This window comes from Oncorhynchus keta, chromosome 35 (genome assembly GCF_023373465.1).
Source record: "Oncorhynchus keta strain PuntledgeMale-10-30-2019 chromosome 35, Oket_V2, whole genome shotgun sequence".
Classification (NCBI taxonomy): Eukaryota; Metazoa; Chordata; class Actinopteri; order Salmoniformes; family Salmonidae; genus Oncorhynchus; species Oncorhynchus keta.
In genome coordinates this window covers 60988328-61013474 of record NC_068455.1, presented here as the reverse complement: position 1 = coordinate 61013474, position 25147 = coordinate 60988328, and the positions used below count along the sequence as shown (strand labels likewise).

The following is a 25147-nucleotide window of genomic DNA, read 5'->3' as shown; positions in this document are numbered from 1 at the left end:
ATGGTGAACATCGAGTGCAGTTTTGTTTTTCTGGAAATGTAAATACATTTCAAATTGAGCACGGCTAATGAAAACAGCGTCTTCATCAATATAACACACCATCTTGAGAACTTTACACTTACACATGTCAAACAAATCTAATTCTGTAGAATGTAAGATATCAAGCCATCACATACGGTTTATTCCCAGTGTAGTTAGAATGTTATAGCTGTGGTTTCTTCACTGTAAACGCCATTCATATTGGCATCCGGGAGACTACATTTTCACAGTCAAAATTATGTTCATCTCCAAACCGTTGACCTCCTCGTTTGGGGTTCAGTGTTTTTGATGAAATCAAAGGAAGTTAAGAAGCTGGACAATTTCCTGCACAAATGAATACACATTAGTGTATTCATTTGCTTATTTTTTAATTTGCAGTCATTAAAGGTCAATGTCTCTACTGATGAAGGATAAAGATAACAGGACCTATCGCCTGAGGATTCATCAGTCTTCTTGTTAGGGCCTCCTTGAAGCTGTCCTTAGCTTTGTGCGAAGCTAGCATACGGAGTACATTTTCATTCATATTTGATTTTCCGTAGCGGTCACACTTTACTGTTGGCATATTGTGAATATCTGCACTGGGCATCATACATTATCATGAATCCCTGCAAGACATACAGTACCAGTCAAAAGTTTGGACACACCTACTCATTCCAGGGTTTTTATTTATTTGTACTATTTTCTACATTGTAGAATAATAGTGAAGACATCAAAACTATGAAATAACACATATGGAGTCATGTAGTAACCAAAAAAGTGTGAAACAAATCAGAAATATTTGAGATTCTTCAAAGTAGCCACCCTTTACCTTAATGACAGCTTTGCACACTCTATGTCAGTTTAACTATCTTCATTTCATCTTCATTCTCCACGAAGCACACAACAAAAGTGCCATGGTGTTTGATGCATTTGTACGCATCTCAGCACGTGTGACTGCTCTTGTTGGGAGAGGCTCAAATTTATGTTGACCCTCTGCGAAGGGCATCCCACTTCTGACACCAATTTCAAGGTTCATCCAAACAGTGGTTTTAGGGAGGCCCTCACACTCTGGCTAGTTTCCATTCGGATTTGATGATCGGGGGATCCAGAGGACCATGTTTCCCTAATGGAACCCACATGGGATGACCACAAGCTACTTACCCCTGTTGTTTCTCTATCATGTGTTAGGCCGTTATGAAGGTGTTCTGCTGTGGGGAGAAAAAGAAACGGTTTGAAACAGCAACAAGGATATTTTTTCTTTCTCTTTCTTTCAATGCCTTCTACTACCACCATTATTAATGGGCTGTAAAAGGTCACTTTGGTCTCGGAGCGGCCGTTGGCGGTAGGGGTTTGTTTTCTCCCACACGGCACCCATCGGAGTTGGACTGAGCCAGAAACACTGTTGGGTTGGTGACAGAGAGTGCCATGGATAGGGCCTCCGAGGGGGAAGTGAAGAACTGAGCCGTAGTGCCACCGGTTGGGTTGTCACTGAAGCTTTTGGACAGACTGAGATGACTTCAAGATAACTTGAAGTAGACCTGTAGGCTGTAGCTTGAACAGAGTTCAAGGATTTTTCTGTTCCCAATGTTGACATTTAGGTGGAAAGTATGGTAATGGATTACTCATTCGTGGTAGTGTGTTTCTATCAAGGTTAGGTTAAGGTGAGGGTTTGGGAGTAGTGTGGGTTCTATGACAGCGTCCCACATGCAGTTCTGTTTTTCCCCGTTGCAGAAGTTCTGTGACAACTAATATAGTCCTCTTGTCTACCCTCTAGAGATGTGGTCAGAGATGGCTAATACGCAGCTCAGTACGGTATGTGCTAGTCTTCTGCAAAAGTCTGAGAAAATACAGTATGTATGGAATGTGTCATTTGTCATGGCTTGACAACTGGCATCCATTGGAAATGGCTTGGCACCAGTTGGCCATAACATTTTTGTCTGTTTATGTACACAATGGCAAATCTCCAGGAATGCTTCTTGACATAATCCATTTGTGATACTATGGAAGCAAATATGAGTCAGGCTTTTCTGCTCTGAGGGCAAAGACAATTACGTGAAAGCTTTTGGTTATATCGATTGTAATCAGAGTATTGATTACAATGCCACTAGCATATTACTTTTCCCCGCTCGGTGTCATGTTGGAAAAAGTATATACAAAGAGTGTACAAAACATTAGGAACACCTGTTCTTTCCATGACATAGACTGACCAGGTGAATCCAGGTGAATTATTGATGTCACCTGTTAAATCCACTTCCGTCAGTGTAGATGAAGGGGAGGAGACAGGTTAAAGAGCCTTGAGACATGGATTGTGTATGTGTGCCATTCAGAGGGGGAACGAGCAAGACAAAATATTTAAGCACCTTTGAACGGGGTATGGTAGTAGCTACCATCCTCACCGGTTTGAGTGTGTCCACCACCCATAGGACATTCACCTAACTTGACACAACTGCAGGAAGCTTTGGAGTCAACATGGGCCAACATCCCTGTGGAACGCTTTCAAAACCTTGTAGTCCATGCCCCAGCGAATTGAGGCTGTTTTGAGGGCAAAAGGGGGTGCAACTCAATATTAGGAAGGTATTCATAATGTTTTGTACATCCAGTGTATATCTGAAATCATCATAATGTTTCCCTATGGTTAGAATTAAGCACAAATGCATTTGAAACATATTTCTATAGGGTATGGTAATTTTAGTTTTAACTACACAGTGCATTCTTACAATGCCATTACATTGGCGAGACTAAAGTATGTGTTATCATTTCGCCATTTCCTTTCAAAACCTCCCTGCCCTCGCGTGATAACCATTGGCCATTTGTAGTTTTGCTGCCACTTAATGAAATAGTGGATAACAGAATGAACGAATGCATTTTTTTGTGTTAGCGTGGCTGCCACTGCCTATCCTATCAGATAATTAACTTTCACAAATACACTGCACCGACTACCGAGCAGAGAAAACCTGCTGCACAATTAGAATGACTTATCGTTGCACACTACTATTTCCACAAATCGGAAAAACAAACAAACAAAGTCAAATGTCATACTTCTTGGCCAACCAATCTTCCGAACCCCTTATTTGTCACCCAACCAGCCCGCAAGTTCGCTTTTCAAACACAAATGACTGAATAATGTATTAATTGGAGATTCAAGTCTTTGACAGAAGCGACGTATTTTCCGTGTTATTTTGCTGCATTCAACAAGTCAAGACTAGATGTTTTGATTTCCAACAGGAGGGCTAATGTTTCCCCCTCCAACCTCGTTTCACTACTGATGACCTCATGCCGTCACTGGCCCAATTCAATATGTATACGCCTCCTTCTGTTGGATTTCCACCGCAAAGCAAGGTTTCTTTTCTTGTGTGCTGTTGCCACCGGGCCGGCGATCCGGTTCCATTTGAACAAATCCATCTGTTTGAGTGTGGCGTTTTTATTAAAGATCCAGTGCAGTCAAAAACACAATTTCCTGTGTTTATATATATACAGTATTTCCACACTATGAGGTTGGAATAATACTGTAAAAGACCGCCTGTTTTGGCCTGCCTGGTGAAATTGACCAGGTAAATTAGTTAATAGACCAATAAGAAAGAGTTCTAAACCTCTCTGCCGATAACAGCTAGTTTTCAGTGTTCCCCTCCCCACTCTGACTACTCCCAGACAATACTTGCTCTTTGCAAAAAAAGCGTTTTTTTTCTATTTTAATTCAAAACAATCATAGTAAGGTACTTAATTGTTACCCAGAAATGATTTGATATTGAGATAAAAACAGCTTCATTGGACATGTAACCGTGAGACGGTGGTGGAAGGCAGCGGTTGGTGTGCGTGTGTCTTCGTGGGCAGACTATCCATAGGATGGTTTGTGCTGCCGACTCTTTCCACAGGACACTTTTTATCCCATATTTCAAACATGCTAAGAAACTCTGAGGAATAGGCTGTGGAGCACAATAACTATTATAGATTCAGTTCAATAAGTGGGCATTGGAATACATTATAGAACTTGGAGCCTTGTCTTTATTCTTCAAAGACTAAGGCATAGGAAACTATATTGTGTATTAATTCCAATTTGGCTTATTTGACAAAAAATAACTTAGTTTTAAGATCATTTATGGGGTTGATTTTCTACACTGACCACTGTAGCCTCGAGACACATTGCTGTAATCATAGAGCTTACTAAGTGGTACAGTGTCATTACGTAGATAGTCACATTTGCTTAATGAACGCTTCCAGGGACAGTCTTTTTCCCCTCTTCCTTCTGGAAGGTTTTAAAGGCGGAGAAACCATTAACTTTTCATGCCATCCGCAGTCCTCTTTCCTCCCATTCCACAGTGCTCTTCCTCCCTCTCTCTCCCACATGCTAGAATATTGTCACACCTCCTCTCCACCCGCTACTTGGGAAAGTATAAAAATGTGTTTGTGTTTGTTTAGTTCGGTGTGTGGAGCATCCAGGGGAGGCATGTAGGACAGAGTACTGTAGTGTAAAGTACTGCCGAATGAAAGACGCCAGACTATTATCTACTCTTTCTCTGAAGCGGTTGTATCTTTTGTACAGAGTGCCCCTAGAGCCCCAGAACTCAGACCTCACATAGCAGTCCCACAGAGCATGAGTAATGCAGCCTGTCTATGGCTAAGAAAAGTCCTATTGAATGTGTATGGGGTGGAGGGGTTGGGATGAGTGCTGGTGGTTCATGTTTGGGTCGTGTTATATGATTTGGCCTTTCAACTCCTAGAATATAATACAGTTATTGTATTTCTTATAATGTTGTTACGTTGACCCCTTGCATTTGTTACTGAACTAATTCCACGTGTTGTAATTCTCTGTGCTATACTTGAGAGCACGTAAGCAGTTGAGAGGCTCGTATTATTAACTTCCTTAGGTATTGACGGAAGAGCGGTCTCCTCAACAGTACTGTACTAAACATCCACAGTGAATAAATGCACTATTCCGGATCCAGTAATTAACCGTCATTCGGGGGCATGTCCCTTTTCAAGTAATCACTAATTGCAATAAGAATTTCAGTTCCATTTTAGGCGAGATAACCGATGAGCATGCAATGCAAATCAGTGAGCGTTTCAAATGAACCCTTGCTTCCTCCCTCTCGCCTGGCCCTTTGTGAGCACACACAATGTTGTTTCTCCGTCAGCAACGAAAAAAGGCCCTTTGTTTCATCACTAATGTGCAGATGTAAAGCTGTTTTGTGTTGCTCAAAAAATGCTTAACACTTAGGAATGCCATGTGTGTTGTGTTTAGGGCGTTTGATGGTTGAGAATACTTAGCACCTCTGAACGTAATTTGTAAATTGAGTGCTCACCGATTTCACATGTAGAATTGCATAAAAAATATCGGCAGTCAGAACGATTGGCATACAAAACGCTAGATCCGTATGAGTATGAGCCTTTGTGCGTTTTCCTCCTTGTCGAAGTGTGTGTGTGTGTGTGCGTGTGTGTGCGTGTGTGTGTGTGTGTGTTAGCTGTCCCCTCTTTTTTCTAGGAAAGGGATTTATAAAATAGGATCATCGTTTTCATCATAAACAATGCAGAGAGAAGCTAGAGCTCCTGCAGATGCACACTCACTAACATGACTTTGCACATCTGTAGTAGTCTCTCTTGCCTGCATATTGCTCTTTGGACATTTATCTCAGGGAGTTTCCTGACCAAATGACCCGGCCAAGAAAATGTCTTGCCTCTAACTTGGGCCCAGAGTTTGTTCCCACTCTGTTCACGTGGTCAGGATTAACTCCTGTTCCTTTTGATAACCTAATATCCAAGATGCATTATCTCTGATGCTTTAATCAGTTCCTTAGCAGTAAGAAAAAGGGATTTGTCCAAATCACTAGCCTTCGTGCCATGTTCAAACACCACCAGCCTCTTGCCGCCATTACACCGCTTCCCTCCTCTTTCTTCCTGGCCAATCCGATTTTGTTCGACTGGGCAAAACTACGATCAGTCATCAATATTTCTGAACTGACACGGCGTGTCTTAAAGACATCAAACAAGGTTAATGGCGTCTTTAAAAGTTCCCTTTCTCCCCTCGTATGTACAAACGGAGCGGGTATTTGTCAGAATGCCACCCAAATTGTTAGGATTAATTATAGCCAATGTTCCCTCTAAGCTGCACGCAGCTTCCCTGGGACTCTGCCGCACAGAAGAAATGTCAGCCTGTGCAGAGAATCACGTGATTGAATTACACTCAACTTTCTAGAGTTTTCCCTGTTTGTTAACACTACCAATGATTCCCTTTCCTGTGAAAATCGTGATCGAATCAACCCAATATTAGCCACTTTCAATGCAACATACCGAAACAAATCGAACTATGAAAGACTTAGTGTGCAAAACGAACTATGCATGAGATTTTGTTGTAGGCGAAACGCATCTGAGTAGGATTCTATTGCATCGACTGGCAAGACTCAGCCCCTTACTCTACACAGACTAGTGCACCATAACCAATCAGAGCTGCAGTAGGCCTATATGCATATAGACCATTGCCATATATGGATCTCCGCCATTCACTTTGAACTGGGCTGTTTTTACAGCATGAGCAGTCATGCGCTTGTTTTGAGATCAAAGCAAGAGCTATATGTAGCAACATGTGTTCATATCCTTTGCTAGTTAGTGAGTTATTAGGACCGTTATTGATCATTTGTAGTCATTAATGGGGGAGTGATTGCTTCTTACAAAAGCACAAAACATGTGCATTATTTTGTCTTCAAGGGGCATTTTGAGACTTGAATTAGCTAAGCAGACAGTAGGCAGAGGGTAGCATCATTTGCCTGATTCTCAGTAGTAATGGTATGGGAATAATAATGAATTTTATTTTGTAAATTAGTTTCTTGCATCCAACAACATTTTCAGTCAGGACCTCAAGGAATCTAGGCCTACATTGAACACCGCACATTGGCTGCTGCTATAGGCTGAACGCTATTTATTTCCATGTTAAAATGATAAGGGATGCATTTTCTCCATTGTTCTTGATAGTAGGCCACTCTGGTATGCCTACATTATGATCAAATAGCCCCAGTAGCCTACTTGACCACTGTTAAAACTAACTTAAAACTTGTACAGCCTCAGTGTTCACAGTAAATGTGCTCCGGAAATTGCACAGATGTTTCACAACGTTCAGGTTTGCAATTCAGTAGACCTGAAATTTAGAGGGAACATTGATTATAGCCTTCCCCTTTCCTCACCTCGCTCTGCGCACCCACCAAGGGCAAAATTCAGACACGGAAATGGGCCCTTTCACACAAATGAAATTGAATATGTAACTCAGTATAATTTTTTAAATGGTGCGGTCCTGAACCGGGTGTCTAGTGTGGAAAAGAGGTCTGAACAGAAATGTGGGTTTATTAATGCACCCTTCTCGACCTCTTAATTCATACTCTTAAATGGTCTGGCAGTTAGAACACTAGCTGTGGCGAAGGCTCAATAGCTTTGCCATTACGAGTGGAGTTGAAGCTCCGCTTTCAGATCATTTTGAAGAGAATGTCTCAGGGCTATGTTTGTCTGGACACTAAGCCAATTTCAAACAAACGGGCATTGAATGGAGACTTTTTAGCCCCCCCCCCCAAATAAAACAGAAGCACTCCCTGAGGAGAATTTGGCAAAAAATATAATAATTTATTTCTTTCCACAAAGCTTTGAATATCCATTTGGTCACAAAGTTATGAACTGATATACTTTCTTCCAAATCAAATCAGTTTAAAAGCAGACTGACCTCCAGATGATTCCTATAGTTTTGCCAAAATGACGTCCCTGTTGCATGCCGCCTCTGCAACTTCTATAGAAAGGATAGTTAAAAGGCAGTCCTAAATCACACAGCCCTAATACAATAATAAAGCAAAAGAATGGGGACTTCTTGCCAACTCCTCTCAAAGCACTTTCACACTAATACCGGGGTCTCCATTGAGCTAATAAGCATTGAGAAAGCAACGTATGATTTCTGTGCAGCAGCTGCCACTACAACAACGTCGGCCATATTTCGGGTTAATCTCCCATAATGCTCCACATCATCCCAACTTTGATCCCGCTATGACCTCATTGGCGGATCAGACTATTACTTCATGTGAACTAGCTGGGGGAGGAGTGGTTAAAATGGATGTGACCAAATGATTATAATGAGTTCTGGTGGAAACCTGTATAGATTAGAATAAAACCTTTACGACCTGCAATGTTTTATTTGTCTGCCCCCTTTGAGACATTAAGGCAATGACATAAAAAACATCACATTTAGCAGTACGAGGAATAAAGCTCGCAAAAAGGCTACAGAGGAGGTGGTGAAGATCCTGCCATAGATCACCTGCTCTGTTAAAAAAAGTTATCAAGCCCCCCTTTTAAGATCCAGCATTAAAAACCCACTGGCCTGTCGGGAGTCTCTCTGCTACACCCCCGGACACAGTGTTCCAAAGAGGAGTACAGGCTTTTCAGTCACCAAATTATTAATACTGTGTCTACCCTGGTTAAATTGAAAAAGGGAGCAGGGGGATGCTTTGAAGCGTGGCTTTTTTTTCATTTAACTTAGTGAATACGTACAAGGTTATATAATGGCCCGCAGCAGAGTGGAATGGCGGTAGCATGGGCAGAACACCACTAATGTTTTAGCTTGCACCGGGCTTTACACTTTTCATTTGTTTGTGGGCGACAGCTTAGCAGCGGATTAGCAGAGCTAGCCTCAATAATTTAGGTTGATTTAAGGGGAGCCCAGCGAAGAAGCTACCGAGGCACCTTTCCAAAGTGGTGACAGGGGATAGCGAGGTGTGAGATTGTTCGGTTTTTGTTGCCAGCATCCCCTCCTTTAATATTCTGACCATAGATCGACAAGGACCAAATTTGTTTTTGTTTTTAACTCTAAAGCAATTTTTCCCCCTTGTTGTACCCATTGGCCATAAGCTCTTAAGTAGGGATTTTTTTAGACACCCAAATGGCATTAGTAACAGATTTTATGACAGCACACTATTTGATGTCACCCTCGTCTTGACTGATACTTTCTAAACTAAGATGCAGTGCAGTCTCTACGTATTGCACAGTTATGGCGCGGCAGGGTAGCCTAGTGGTTAGAGTGTTAGACTAGTAACCTGAAGGTTGCTAGTTCAAACTCCCGAGCTGACATGGTACAAATCTGTCGTTCTACCCCTGAACAGGCAGGTAACCCACTGTTCCTAGGCCGTCATTGAAAATAAGAATGTGTTCTTAACTGACTTGCCTAGTTAAATAAAGGTTAAAAAAATATTTAAAAATCCCTTTGGTTTCTATCGTGCCCCCTCTACATCTAAATGTACATTTTGACAATAGCCAGTAGCAAAGGCACCCCCGCATCAAAGTCTGCCTCTCTCCTGAGATATCCCTTTTCGTTCAATGAGCATAACAACAGATCGTAGCATGTTTAAAAAGTGACAGGAGTAGTTAGAAGACACTGGATCTGACACTGAGTCAGATACAGTATGTTCTGCTCCCCCCTTACTCCCCAATGGTAAAGGTTAGGGTAATCTGATCCTAGATCTGTGGTGATCTTCCTCAATACCTGCGTCAACATATCCCCGCCAACAAATCCCCACAAAAAGCTGTTTTGCGTCACAGCCAGACTTGAATAGGGGTTTGATCATGATATCTGGCGCCCTTGTCTGTGAAAACACCATTTCTTCCATGTCACGCCTCAATCATTCCCCATTGTGAGATGACTTTTCCCCTCCCTCTCACCTCCATTGCGAATCCCCATTCGTGTCATCATAGTCCATCACAGCCCACGCAGGGAGAGGCGTTGAGCCGTAATAGATGGCCCCCCGAGCAAACAGCCCAACAGCATATCAATTACCCATCCAGCCCTGTTCAACCAGACGCCACGATGCAACCATTCCCCAGCCCAGCAGACAATAAGATACTGTACAACGCATATATTACGCCATCTTTTCTATCACTTACAAATTGTGTGCTGTAGACCCGGCAGCACACCTGTGTGTGTGTGTGTGTGTGTGTGTGTGTGTGTGTGTGTGTGTGTGTGTGTGTGTGTGTGTGTGTGTGTGTGTGTGTGTGTGTGTGTGTGTGTGTGTGTGTGTGTGTGTTTGGTGATTTCCTAGTCGCCTTTGACAATGGAGAGCCATCTGCCAGCCTGTTGTTGTTGTGCCCTTTTCATTGCAGGCAACATGTCTCATGTCACTTCTCTATAAACCCTTCAGGTTACACACACACACACACAGTACTGCACACACACACACACACACACACACACACACACACACACACACACACACACACACACACACACGCACGCACGCACGCACGCACACACACACACACACACACACACACACACACACACACACACACACACACACACACACACACACACACACACACACACACACACACACACACAGCAGAAGTGATTCAGCCGCTCCTGGTATTATTGCAGCTGTCTGGCCCCTAATGACCACTGAAGTGATCAAATAAAAGGAAAACAGTTGTTCGGCACAGGGACAGATGGAGTCATACCTCAAAACCCATCTTGCTTCTCAGGCTGAGGTGGTATGTCTCACGACCTGCCTTGGTAGACTATCCTATAGTCTCAGCAGCTGACTGGCGAACTTAAGCTATTAAAACCCTAACATTGCATTTTTACATAAAAGAGGACAGATGAAAAATGAACATGTGTAATGGTCATAACAATGATCATGATGATAATGATGTTATCATTTTAATCCTCTTAGGATTTCACCTCCACTTCTGAGAGCGATGACGTCTTTTTTAAGGTGAAATCGCTTTCATGTGTTGTAGTGATGGGGAAAAAATGTATACAGTTACATATCCCTTTATTATTTTGGACGATGTCATATCGATACTTTGTAAAAAAATATATATTTGTGAAAAATATATTTAGATTTTTGTTAGATTTTTGCTAGGTAGTGTTAGCTAGTGCCAAAACTCAGATATTTTTCATCCTATAGCTTAGTTCTCCATCTTCTTTTTAAATAGTGAGCCGATATGTTTTCAGCACTTTATTTCCATGACTGATCAAAACAAAGTTTTGAATTTTTCTCATGCACTCTCTTCTCTCTGCAGCAGACATGTAGTGAGCAATATGTTTGGAACATCAAATTGCAATAAAATCACAGTATTAAATCACAATACATATAGAATCAGGAGAATCGCAATACAACTTGTATCCTAAGTATTGTAACAATATCGTATCATGAGGTCCCTGGCAATTCCCAACCCTAATGTGTTGTGTGTCCATTGGGCCATGCGTGTACATGTACAATACATTTATTCCTTGTAAAATTGGGGTTTCCTTGGACAGATCAACAATAAATCAACCGATTCATTTTGTAGAATTAGATGTTTAATTAAACAATATCCCCAGATAACGTGGGTACGAGGTGCTGATCATGAGCAAAGTTAAAAAGGTAGGGATTTACAGTTCTTAAAACTACACTTCTCTGACTCTTGTGACAATGGAAATGTAAAACGAACAATATCATATAGTGTGAAATTCCATCAACTGTCAATTTCTCATGGCTGTCCACACATGCCATGGTCGGACAAAGAAAACGCTGTTCCTATCTCCTATTCTCACTGTCCTCCCCTGCATGTTTTACATTTCTGTCCCTTATTGCCTTTACACTTGACTAGTTGTGCTGAATCGCGAGCACCAATTAGGGCTTAGAAAACCCTCGCATGGCCAATCAGATCCTTGCCAGAGCTCTTATCAAGAACGGTTCTCATTTACGCGGGATACAATCCCCAATGCCAAGTGGGTGGTTTTCCAGGGATAAAAAAATGTGAGATAGCAATATGTTCTCCACACACTGTTAGACAAGTCTGTGTGGTCATGGCTGTTATGTGGGATAGTTATTCAAAAGTTGTTTTATTCTATAACAAGGGTTATAAAATCTTCCTCCAGCCCTCCTCCTGGACAGTCTACTGTCTGTACAGCCTTTTGTTCCAATATTGTTCTAGTATACCTATTTCTACCACTAGATGCTCATTAGTATCTTGATTAGCTCAACTTGCATAGCCAATAGCTATCCAGAAGGATGTTTAGCCACACCTGTTCTGGAACATTCTGAGTTGGGGGGAGGGGGGGCAGAGCTGGTTAGAGCTTCTCTTCTGTTTTTTGGGAGGCGAGCTCAGTCCAATTTCAGTGTTAACTTTAGCATGCCAGCTGCAAAGACCCATGTTGAGCATCAATCATCGCCTGCCTTCTGTTTCTCTGTAATGTTTGGAAAAAGTTGGGCTCGGTCATTAGAGACCAAATGGGGGTCAAGGGGCCACGAGATGTATGTCCCGTAAAACAGCACATACACTTAATGCACTGTGTGTTATGAAACAGCTTGCCTAGACGGATGTGGGTAGGAGCGTTGAATTATATATATATATATTTAATATGACCGTCTCACAGTGACCTTTTGTGTCACTAACGTTGAGGATACTAGTAACTCATGTTCATACACAACAAGAGAGGAAAATAGTTAGACAACTTTGCAACTGTTTCTCTTGCCAATGATTGCTAAATGGCATGATTCACTACTAATATTGTGCAACTATAGGAAGCACCAGCAAAGTAATGTGACAACAAATAAATAACTTGTTATCCAATCTTATCCCCAATAACACACATAAAGTACCTTTAAAAATGAATTTAAAGAGTTTAATTCCAAAACACTAGATATCAATTTTCAGAAATATTGGTCAATTAGCTTTTATTTTTTAAAGAAATTATGAAAACGATTGGTGTGATTTTTCACTATCTAGACATGTATTTGTTTAAAATCTATCACTTGATGGTTTCATTTCAGAGACAAATAATCATGTCAAATGTAACAAAAAATACATTTTAATAAAGAACTGTACAAGAACTGTACAAATGATACATTTTTGACATATATATATATATATATATATATATATATATATATATATATATATATATATATATATATATATATATATATATATATATATATATGGATTTGGAGAGTCATTGATGTCTCACAGATCGGGTAGGAATATAAATATATATATATAATAATAATAATGACTTACAGTTAGTGCATTCATCTTAAGATAGCTAGGTGAGACAACCACATATCACAGTGAAATATACTGGAGACGAACATTCCTTTCCAGCTAAACAATGGATATATGTATCGTTCAAACATTCAGCAGACATGTCATCCAACATATGTCAGGTAGTGCCACACCCCTTGACTTTTTCCACATTTTGTTGTGTTACAAAGTGGGGTTAAAATGGATTTAATTGTCATATTTAGTCGAAGATATACACAGAATACTCTGTAGTGTCAAAGTGGACAACTATTTTCAGGTCTTGCCATAGATTTTCAAGCAGATTTAAGCCAAAACTGTAACTCGGCCAGTCTGGAACATTCACTGTCTTCTTGGTAAGAAACTCAAGTGTAGATTTGACCTTGCGTTATACGTTATTGTCCTGCTGAAAGGGCTTACTCTGTGAACTTATTTTTAGAAACAAACATTGAATATCCCTTTGAGCATGGCAAAGTTATTGTTATTATTGACACTTTGGATGATGTATCAATACACCCAGTCACTACAAAGATACAGGCGTCCTTCATAACTCAGTTGCCAGAGAGGAAGGAAATCGCTCAGGGATTTCACCATGTGGTCAATGGTGACTTTAAAAACTGTAAATGTTACATAGTTTAATGCCTGTGACAGGAGAAATCTGAGGATGGATCAACAACATTGTAGTTACTCCACAATACTAACCTAATGGACAGGGTGAAAGAAGGAAGCCTGTACATAACATGCATCCTGTTTGCAACAAGGCACTAAAGTAATACTGCAAAGAATGTGGCAAAGCAATTCACTTTTTTTCCTGAATATAAAGACATTACTGAGTACCACTCTCCATATTTTCAAGGATCATTTTATGGGTATGCTTGTAATTGTTAAGGATTAGGGAGTTTTTCAAATGGAGCTAAGCACAGGCCAAATCCTAGAGGAAAACCTGGTTCAGTCTGCTTTCCACCAGACACTGGGAGATTGATTCACCTTTCAGTGGGATAATAACCTAAAACGCAAGGCAAAATCTACACTGGATTTGCTTACCAAGAAGATAGTGAATGTTCCTCATGGGCTGAGTTAGACTTTTGAATGAAATCGGCTTGGAAATCTATGGCAAGACCTGAAAACAGTTGTCTACCAATGATCAACAACCGATTTGACAGAGCTTGAAGAATTTTGCAAATGTTGCACAGTCCAGGTGTGGACTGCTCTTCGAGACTTAACCAGAAGGACTCACAGCTGTAATCGCTGCCAAAGGTGGTTCTAACATTAAGTGTCTATTCAGTATTGTACTCTAAATTGATGACTTGATTTACAACACCTGCCATAATATGGACATGGTCATTTACCAAATAGGGCTGTCTTCTGTATAACACCCATACCTTGTCATGGCAAAACTGATAGGCTCAAACACATTTAAGAAGGAAAGAAATTCCACAAATGTACTTTTAGCACCTGTTCATTGAAATTCATTCCATGTGACTACCTCATGAAGCTGGTTGAGAGAATGCCAAGAGTGTGCAAAGCTGTCATCAAGGCAAAGGGTGGCTACTTTCAAGAATCTCAAATATAACATATTGTGATTTCCATAACACTTTTTTGGTTACAACATGATTCCATTTGTGTTATTTCATAGTTTTGATGTCTTCACTATTATTCAACAATGTAGAAAATAGTAAAGAAATTAAGAAAAACCCTTGAATAATTAGGTGTGTCCAAGCTTTTGACTGGTACTGTATATATTCCTACTTCTCTTGATTGCATCATTTTACAAGTACCAGATCTTATGTTTCCACTCACATTGAGAAGGCAATGCAGTCTCCAAACGGAGTCTGGCTTGACCTCCAAAGACAATCCTCTTAGCGATAACATGCAAGTGCTGAAATCTGCAACTTTGTGACTTTCTGGTCTTGGCGCGTTCATAAGGAAGATAAATCGCTTGCTGTCTGCAACGATTAGCACCTTCGATAACTATTTATGTCCCCTCTCTCTCTCTCTCTCTCTCTCTCACTCCCTCTCTCTCCAGCACCACCAAAGTTTTTGAGAACCCCCAATGACCAAACGGGCGTGCAAGGAGGCGTGGCATCATTCATCTGCCAAGCAACGGGAGACCCACGCCCCAAGATAGTTTGGAACAAGAAGGGGAAGAAAGTCAGCAACCAGAGATTTGAGGTATTAGGTCTATTGTTCTGATGTAAAATGCTCGACAAAACGGGAATGCTCAACAGTGCTTTTGGTACACCCATCCCCCCTTCCCGTCCCTCTCCAAACCCCTAACACATAATCCATCCCCCGATCTCCCAAATCACACGCCCGCCTTTGCCACCACGCATGAGCAGGCTTTAATAATCTAACATGCATGAGATTTAATGAGCAAGTACACAGCGATCTGGGACATATTTGTAATTAAATAAATATAGAAAGAATGATGGGGAGTGAAAAAAAGAAAAGGGGGAAGAAATGGTGTGACCCAGATACCTATATTAACATCATGCTGCATTTAGCTGCTTATGCAAAACGAGGGAGAAGTATCTCTGTAGTTCAAAGGTCTTTTGCTTCGTGGCATCTTTATCTAAATGCATGTCCCCCTCGCTGTGTTGTTTGGCTGCAAGCTTTGATTTGTCCATTTCTTCAATCGCCATGACAAATAACACATCTTCTTCGAACACTGATAAGATTTCTATACATTTCTGTGTCATTCCCTTTCGGAGTGTATCGTAGTGTGATATGAACAAACACCTTCCTCTCTCCTTGCCATACTACTACTCAGCAGTAATGGGTTATCTGGATTTGGAGAGTCTTTGGCGTCTCACAGGTCGGGCAGGAATCGAATCTTATCAGAGTTCATCACATTTGTGCCGCTGCACGTACTGAATGCTAATGCACTAGCTCGCTAACTCACCCATCGCCACTGCGAGGCTTGCTTGCCACGCCCTTATTCCCCCACTCACTCACTCGGCCGGCTCCTCATCCCTAACAAAGCCCATTTCCCTTTACAGAAACACTGAGACTTTCTCAACCCAATTTTCTTTCTCTTTGAGTTTGAAATGGGAAAGGGAGCACTTTTACTTACCATCATCACGCGCTCTTGCAATGATTGCCCGAATGTGCCCTTGTCGCTTGGCCACTGAACCGTCAAGGTGTTTTGTTCAACTAACACATGAAATGATATGCTCTGAACTGTACTAGTGAGTTGAGGCCGGCCTTTCTGCGTGTGTGTTTGTGCTTGTGTGTCTGTATATGATGCAGAGGTTCTTAACAGTCAACTTCTTTTTTAAACCTACCTAAAAATGCTTAAAAATGAGTTATGATACAGGGCTTTCTAAAAACAGTGAGTATACAGCATGGAACGATAGCTGTAAAAGCTACAAAACACCCGTTTGTGAACATTTTACGTGTTGTATGTCCAAAACAATTGGTCATGTCTTTTTGTACTGCAATCACGTCATGGTGATAACAATTGTTCCTCACTGTTTATCTAACCACATTTAATTGTTTGTTATTGTTCTGTCCCATTGAAGTATTTCAATGTTTTTAATAGTTTGTTAACTTTAAGAGTGGGGCGAACCAAAATGTACATGCAATATAAAACAGACATAAAAGTCCAAACGATTCGTTCTGGCTAATGGATACTTTCCCATTCTTAAAGTTAGTTGGCATCTTTGATTATCTTCCCAATAATTGATACACAAGATCAGCTCATATTTTGGATCCAAAGTTGATGTCGGAGAGCTGTGAGCCATCTTTGAATTTACACGACATGGCCAAAAGGATGCGGACACCCCTTGAAATCAGTAGAATCGTCTGTTTCAGCCACACCCATTGCTGACAGGTGTACAAAATCAAACACGCAGCCCTGCAATCTCCAAAGAAAAACATTACCAGTAGAATGGCCCATACTAAAGAGCTCAATGAATTTCAACATGGCACCGTTATAGGATGCCACCTTTCCAAAAAGTCAGTTAGTCCAATTTCTGCCCTGCTCGAGCTGCCCAGTCAACTGTGAGTGCTGTTATTGTGAAGTGGAAACGGCTAGGAGAAACGACGGCTCAGCTGTGAAGTGTTTGGCCACACAAGCTCACAGAACGGGACTGCCAAGTGCTGAAGCGTGTAGAGCGTAAAAATTGTCTGTCCTCAGTTGCAACACTCACTACCGAGTTCCAAACTGCCTGGGAAGCAACGTCAGCACAATAACTTTCCATCAGGAGCTTCATGAAATGGGTTTCCATAGCCAATCACAATGCCAATCGTCGGCTGGAGTGGTGTAAAGCTCGCCAACTTTGGACGCTTTACCTTCTGGCAGTACGACAGAGCAATCTGAGTTTGACGGATGCAAGGAGAACGCTACCCCCCGAATGCACAGTCCCAACTGTAAAGTTTGGTGGAGGAGGAATAATGGTCTGGGGCTGTTTTTCATTTTTCGGGCTAGACCCCTAAGTTCCAGTGAAGGTAAATCTTAACGCTACAGCATACAATTACATTCTAGACGATTCTGTGGTTCTGGTGGTAAAAGTTTGGCGATTGCCCTTTCCTGATTACATTGCCCCTGTGCACAAAGCGAGGTCCATACAGAAATGGTTTGTCGAGATCGGTGTGGAAGAACTTGACTGGCCTGCAAAGAGCCTTGACCTCAACCCCATCGAAGACACCTTTGGGATGACTTGAAAAAGTGACTGCTAGCCAGGCTTAATCGCTCAACATCAGTGCCCTACCTCACTAATGCTCATGTGGCTGAATGGAAGAAAGTGTCCATATACTTACTTTTGGCCATGTGGTGTATATTATATTTAATCTTCCAGTACATCACTAGATAATAAGATGCATATAACTAATAATGGCTCTCTGAACACAACTGATCTGGTAATAACTATACCAATGGATAGTCAATCATAAGTACAAACAACAGTCTAAGGCCATGACTAGCCATGCAAAACTTTGATCAATAGTCACAATGATGACATTATTATCCACAGTTGAAGTCGGAAGTTTAAATACACTTAGGTTGGAGTCATTAACTTGTTTTTCAACCACTCCCCAAACTATAGTTTTGGCAAGTCGGTTAGGACGTCTACTTTGTGTATGACACAAGTCACTTTTCCAACAATTGTTTACAGACAGATTATTTCACTTATAATTCACTGTATCACAATTACAGTGGGTCAGAAGTTTACATACACTAAGTTGACTGTGCCTATAAACAGCTTGGAAAATTCCAGAAAATGATGTCATGGCATTAGAAGCTTCTGATAGGCTAATTGACATAATTTGAGTCAATTGGAGGTGTACCTGTGGATGTATTTCAAGGCCTACCTTCAAACTTAGTGCCTCTTTGCTTGACATCATGGGAAAATCCAAATAAATCAGCCAAGACCTCAGAAAAAAAATTGTAGACCTCCACAAGTCTGGTTCATCCTTAGTAGCAATTTCCAAACGCCTGAAGGTACCACGTGCATCTGTAAAAACAATAGTATGCAAGTATCAACACCATGGGACCACACAGCTGTCATACTGCTCAGGAAGGAGACACGCTGAGGCTTGCAAGCTGAAGAACACCATCCCAACCGTGAAGCACGGGGGTGGCAGCATGTGGGGTGCTTTGCTGCAGCAGGGACTGGTGCACTTCACAAAATAGATGGCATTATGAGGAAGGAAAATTCTGTGGATTTATTGAAGCAACATCTCAAGACATCAGTCAGGAAGTTAAAGCTTGGTCGCAAATAGGTCTTCCAAATGGACAATAACCCCAAGCATGCTTCCAATGTTGTGGCAATATGGTCAAGGTATTGGAGTGGCCGTCACAAAGCTCTGACCTCAATCCTATAGAAAATGTGTGGGCAGAACTAAAAAAGTGTGTGCATGCAAGGAGGCCTACAAACCTGACTCAGTTACACCAGCTCTGTCACGAAGAATGGGCCAAAATTCACCCAACTTATTGTGGGAAGCTATTGGAAGGCTACCCAAAAAGTTTGACCCAAGTGTAGCGATTTAAAGGCAATGCTACCAAATACTAATGGAGTGTATGTCAACTTCTGACCCACTGGGAATGTGATGAAAGAAATAAAAGCTGAAATAAATCATTCTCTCTACTATTATTCTGACATTTCACATTCTTAATATAAAGTGGTGATCCGAACTGTCCTAAGACGGGGAATTTCTACGAGGATTAAATGTCAGGAATTGTGAAAAACTAAGTTTAAATGTAATTGGCTAAGGTGTATGTAAACTTTCGACTTCAACTGTACATACTACAGATGTGGTATCTCTTCCTCAAACAATCCTTCCTCTCCTTGTCTCCCCCCTTCACCTGCTCTTAATTGAAAATACATGACAGGGGAAAACCAATTTGGTGGAAGCGTGATTCAGGCTGGCTTTCACCTGGACACATCTTTCAGGAGAGGAGGTGAAGGATGGATGGTCTTTATAGACAATTGAGAAAAGAGCCAAACACTCACTCAAATAAGGAGCTGATGTTAGGGTATACTAGCAGCTTCCATTGTTTTCTGATGGGAAGCACAGTGTGTTTTGCACCATTAGTGTTGTAGGACAAATGTGTTTATACTTTTCTGCAGGAGTGGTTGGAATTGCACTGTGCAAACTTCCGTCACTGATTGTGAACAAAAAAACTCCTTTAACATATCTTGTTTCTCGCACCTGCAGGTGATTGATTTCGATGACGGCTCTGGCTCAGTGTTGAGAATTCAGCCCTTGCGTACGCCCCGAGACGAAGCCATATACGAGTGTGTTGCCTCCAACACTGTTGGAGAGCTGAGTGCTACTACGAGACTCACTGTTTTACGTGGTAGGTGCTGCTTTCTCCACAACCAAAATGCTAACTCCTCTTCCTTTAACTCTCAGTTTCTTCAACTAACCAGGTAAGCGAGACTTTCTTTGTTTCTATGTCTGGTCTGTCTGTCCTGTCTGTCTGTCCTCTTTCTTTACTTTTTCTCACACTTTATTGTACACTTAGTTGAATCTCAGTTTTTGCCACAGTATTCCACTCATGTTGAATTTACTGACTTAATTGGTCTTACTCCATTAGCGACTTAGCCAAATATGGATTTTCTAAATCAATTAACACATTTCTTACAGTTTCCTGACACAATAATTAAGATGCTGGTTGAGTTATGCAAAGTATTTTTCCATTGCAGGCTCTTGGTGTTCTAATGGAATGCTGAGTGCTATTCAATTCAGATTTCATTTTACTTATCTGCTCTTGCTTTAATATTCACTTAACTGGAGAAAAAGGTATGACTCTTTGAATCAGGTTTAAAACTAGTTGCTAATTTCATCATATTGTTCATGAAATATCATACTTTAGATTTTTTTATAGTTTTACCATAACCTAAGTAAGTGAGATTCCTGTATTTTATTTTATAAAAAAATGTTCAACCCTTTTTTCTCCCTAATTTCACGGTATCCAATTGGTAGTAGTTACAGTCTTGTCTCATTGCTGCAACTCCCGTACAGACTCGGGAGAGGTGAAGGCCGAGAGCCATGCGTCCTCTGAAACACAACCCAACCAAGCCACACTGCCCATTCAACCCGGAAGCCAGCCGCACCAATGTGTCGGAGGAAACACTACACCTGGCGACTGTGTCAGCGTGCACTGCGCCCGGCCCGCCACAGGAGTCATTAGTGCGCAATGAGACAAGGATATCCCTGCCGGCCTAACCCGGACGACACTGGGCCAATTGTGTGCCGCCCCACGAGCCTCCCAGTCGCGACCGGCTGCGACAGACCCTGGACTTGAACCCAGAATCTCCAGCGGCACAGCTAACACTGTGATGCAGTGCCTTAGACCACTGCACCATTCAGGAGGCGAGATTCCTATATTTTGTTGTAACTTTGTAATACTTACAGTTACTTTGAATACTGACAACAAAAATTGGTCTCGAAAGTTATCTGCTGATACCACAGTCATAACCACTGCCACATACCATACATATAAAAAGCAAATGTTTATCTTGATTACACACATCTTATTCAAACGCAAATGCTTACTGGCCCCGGACTCAAAAATACATTGTACTTGTAGACCTATCTCTCTAAAGCAGAGACTTGTTATGCTCTGAATGGAGAATTGGCTCTAAAATCCCTTGACACTGAATGAGGTGTGCTCCATTATCCTCCACAATTACACAACAGCTATAGACCTATAGAAAAGAGCCAGCTCTGTATATTCTCTCTGAAGCGCCTTGTCCTCTCTTCCTTATCACCACCACCGAGATGAACAAAAGGCCCCTGGCACGGTCCCCAAGGGCCCTTTGAAAAGGAAAGGTGGCAGATTCTCATGCAATCTCTCCCCTGTTAACGCTATGTCTCTTCACGTGTGTGTTCGTGTTTATGTATGTGTGTAGAAACACAATAATGTGCACACACACACACACACACACACACACACACACACACACACACACACACACACACACACACACACACACACACACACACACACACACACACACACACACACACACACACACACACACACACACACAGAGACTGGCGAAGGAAATGAGTGTCACAGCATCTGCTTCACTGAACCTGTGCCTCTCAGCTCCAATGCCAAGGCATTAGCATGTATATTACCATTCCATTCCACTTTGTCCCTAGCTATACCTACCCCTCCTTGTATCCCATCACCAGTTTGAAGGTGAGCGAAACAGCATATGCCGCAGCAAAAAGCCCTTCCTGCGTTGCAATAAAGTGATGCTCTCTGGTCAAGACAGAGGAGAGTATGTCTATCACTCACTCATGCAGAGACCCAGGCATACACACACTTTCACATCCCATCCACACAAATCCTCAACAGACCTGCCAATTTCTACCTGAATGAGAATATTTACCAAATAGTTATTTTTCGGGGGCTTTATGCCTTTTCTCTAGAATGTGTATTGTAACCAGCACAACCAGCCAAATTGAAACATTGTCAAAGTTGAAACGCAACTTATTTTGGAGGCCTCATGTCTTATTCATGTAGTCTACTGAGCTGGGTTACAAGGGTGAACTTTTACATTAGAGTGCAGGGTGGTGGGTATAGCTTGAGGACCATGTAAGGGTCGTGTACTTTTACAAGGTTACATTTCAATGCATAATACATAACACAAAAAGCCATAGAGATACCATTTTCTTTCTGCCTTATACCAACAATACTCTACGTATCTCTGACATGGTTCTGTATCTCCCTTGGAGAATACAGTATGTCTGTATTTGTACGCCAAGATTTATTTCGGAAATTCCTCCGCCAGGTTCTTTATTTGGTGTTTGATACCACCAAAAATTCCAATCTGAGTTGAATCTGTCGGCGTAGCTAGGAGCTTTAGAGATTCGCTATCCCACCTTGTATACCTCTTGCCGAGACGCTACAGCCACACAAGGCTGCAATAGATACATAAACTAATCACCTGATGAAGACACTGCTAAGTAATACATATAAAGTGACTGTTCATTTAGTTCATTTGAGCTCTAGTGGCCTGTGCTAGGAGATTGGTTAGCATCTGTTTCTGGTAGCTTCCTCCAGGAGGAGATAATGGCTAATTCCCATAAAGGGGGAAAAAGTAAAATTGTTTTAATTGCCACAGTCATGAAGCATCAGGGCTGCGAGGTGAAGGATCCAGTGGCAGAGATATTAGCATTTGGATGAGCCACGGACTTGATGGGAAATGCTATTAGCAATGAACTTTCCTGGCTTAAAGAGAGAAAGTAATTTGCATGAAAGGCGAACCGCTAGCATAATGATGTTCGTACCCGAAATCTACTTGTCCAATGAATGAGGGCCCTAGTTTGCATATTGTACTTTTTTTCCCCCTTGGATCTCTTTCTCCCTCTGTTTTGATTAACTCAGAGATGACTTAAGTCATATGTGATATGGGTGTTTGAATTAAGGTTGTCTGATTTGAAATTGGAATTGGAAAACGGTAGGAGATGAAGGGTGATAAAAGATTAAAGAGAAGCAGATAAAATGGTACAGGAGTCATAGTGTAGTTTTGATACCACGTATAGCATACAGTACCACCTTATGAGTCATAATACCCATAAAACCTATCGGTCAAACGGGGAAAGGGTTCCAATCATTTTTCCACCGTTCATTTTTCCCATCAGGGATTTTAGAAACACTTAAAATAAAGGCTGTGTTTCATGTAGGTTTACCCTGGCATGATGTTTAGATAACTGTGTAAATCTGTCTTAGACAAGGTGACTTTTATCAATTTATTTGCCTGTGTTTACCCCCCCAAAATGTAATGCCAATTAGCTGCTAATGTGGCTATCATAAAGAACGACAAATGCCATGATGATCTGGACGAGACTGCTGAATCGAGGCGAAGATAAGTATCTCTTGATTCATTATCTAATGTTAGCTAAATGTAGTCATTAATGTGAAGTGTATTGTGTTTGACCACTAGGTTTTATGGGTATTATGACACCTCCAATGTGGGGCTCTATTGGATTTGAACATTTGATGTTTTTCATCTGATTTTACGACATGTGTTCTGATACAGCAGGACATTTAGCATATTCCCCCAGGACACAATAATAATAATAACACATAATAAGACATAGATCCTCAAAATGTTCAAGTTGATTGCACCAGACAATGTGTCAGCCAAGTGTCCACACTCTATAGATGGAGATAAAACCATCAGATTATCATTCTATTCTATATCCATTACATGTCAGCTGGTGCAATTAGCTATAGTTTAAATAGTGGGGAATTCAATTAAAATAATTGCCTTCCTAGGTAGGCACCCAAACACAAGCACATACCTCATTTTACAATCGCACAATCGTATGCTATTATCACGTGGTATGGCTGTGTCAACTTTCTTCGCTGCAGATTCGCTGCAGATTATGGAAGTTAATGTATCCATATATTCCCATTATACTGTGAACAGCGATTTCTCTCGCCATTCTCACAAGCATGCAGAGTTGTGCTGATGTGCTCAACTTGATAGTAAGAGTGGAAAATAGAAAGACTCTCTAGTGTGACGGAAAAAAGCCCTAAACAAAATCCATTATTTCTGTTTGTAAAGGAGTGGTGCAGGGTGCTCTCGCTCTGTAAAAGTGACCACGTTGTAGGAATGGATTATCTTTTCACCCATAGCCAGAAGAAGCCTGTAGACTATAGCTTATGTTGCATACGTAACTTTCTACACTTTCCAGTCTTCAGACACTCAAGAAGAATATAGTTTGAATAGTGCATATCCATAATACGGAATGAGAGAATTCCTCAGAAAACTAAGGTTGAGTATACACAGGCAGCCTAATTCTGTTATTTTACCCAATTATTGGCAAACGATCTGATCTGATTGGTCAGAAGACCAATAGTGGAAAAATATCAGAATTGCCTGTGTAAACACAGCCTAAGTGCATGAAGGAATTAAGTGCATTTGCTTCTGTAAAGAGAAGAGGAAGATAATATAATTCCACCCACGTAAACCAATAAGAATGTCCATTGAAAATGGATTTGTTTGTTGGTACTGTATGTATTTGTACGCCTTACTGACATAGATTCACAACAGTGATAAACTTAAACCAATGTTCCCAGTCTGAAGTTCAGAGTCAGAGTAGAACCCAGACAAATAATATCCTGTTCTTTATTTTATCATTCCCCCGAGATGCAGTGGCCAGACTACGCTTGCTTTTTTAAATGCAGCAAGGAACAGAATAAGTCTAGACCAAGAATATTCGTAAGCACCACACAGACATATCACATCTTTTTTTTTTTTTTACTCCTTTTCACCATACTACTTTGCATGGATTTGCATTTCAAATCCACTAGGAACTACTTTTCTGTGTCGTGATGTAGGGTCTTAATACAAATTCCTCACATTACTTTGTTTCACTGCAAGTTTCTCTACTCTGTACTCTACTCTGTATCTCAGGTTGTACTTAAAAGAAGCACAGCCCGAAATAAAAAACAAAACATTGACTGAGTGCTCAAATTGCTCGTGAAGCAAATAGCTGGCTCAGCTGTCTTGGACTGCCAGAGCAAGGCATGCAGTGAGGGTGAAGTGGCTATTGTAAAATTGCAGAGCCTGAGATCACTATGCTTGCAAAAAGCAATGCAGGAGGTGAACAAGGCAGCATAGGGGGCCAGGAGCGAGAACGC

At 41.3% G+C, this 25147-nt stretch overlaps 1 protein-coding gene across 22 annotated transcripts in view; it reads left to right on the top strand.

Annotated features, from left to right (window-relative positions):
- LOC118368770 (receptor-type tyrosine-protein phosphatase delta-like) overlaps nt 1-25147 on the top strand; it is a 597123-nt gene that overhangs the window by 465400 nt on the left and 106576 nt on the right. For all 22 annotated transcript variants that reach the window (XM_052497200.1, XM_052497201.1, XM_052497198.1 and 19 more), the window contains 2 exons: nt 15065-15210; nt 19696-19837. In XM_052497200.1, coding sequence (XP_052353160.1) covers nt 15065-15210; nt 19696-19837 — 288 coding nt within the window. The remainder of the gene's footprint in view (nt 1-15064; nt 15211-19695; nt 19838-25147) is intronic.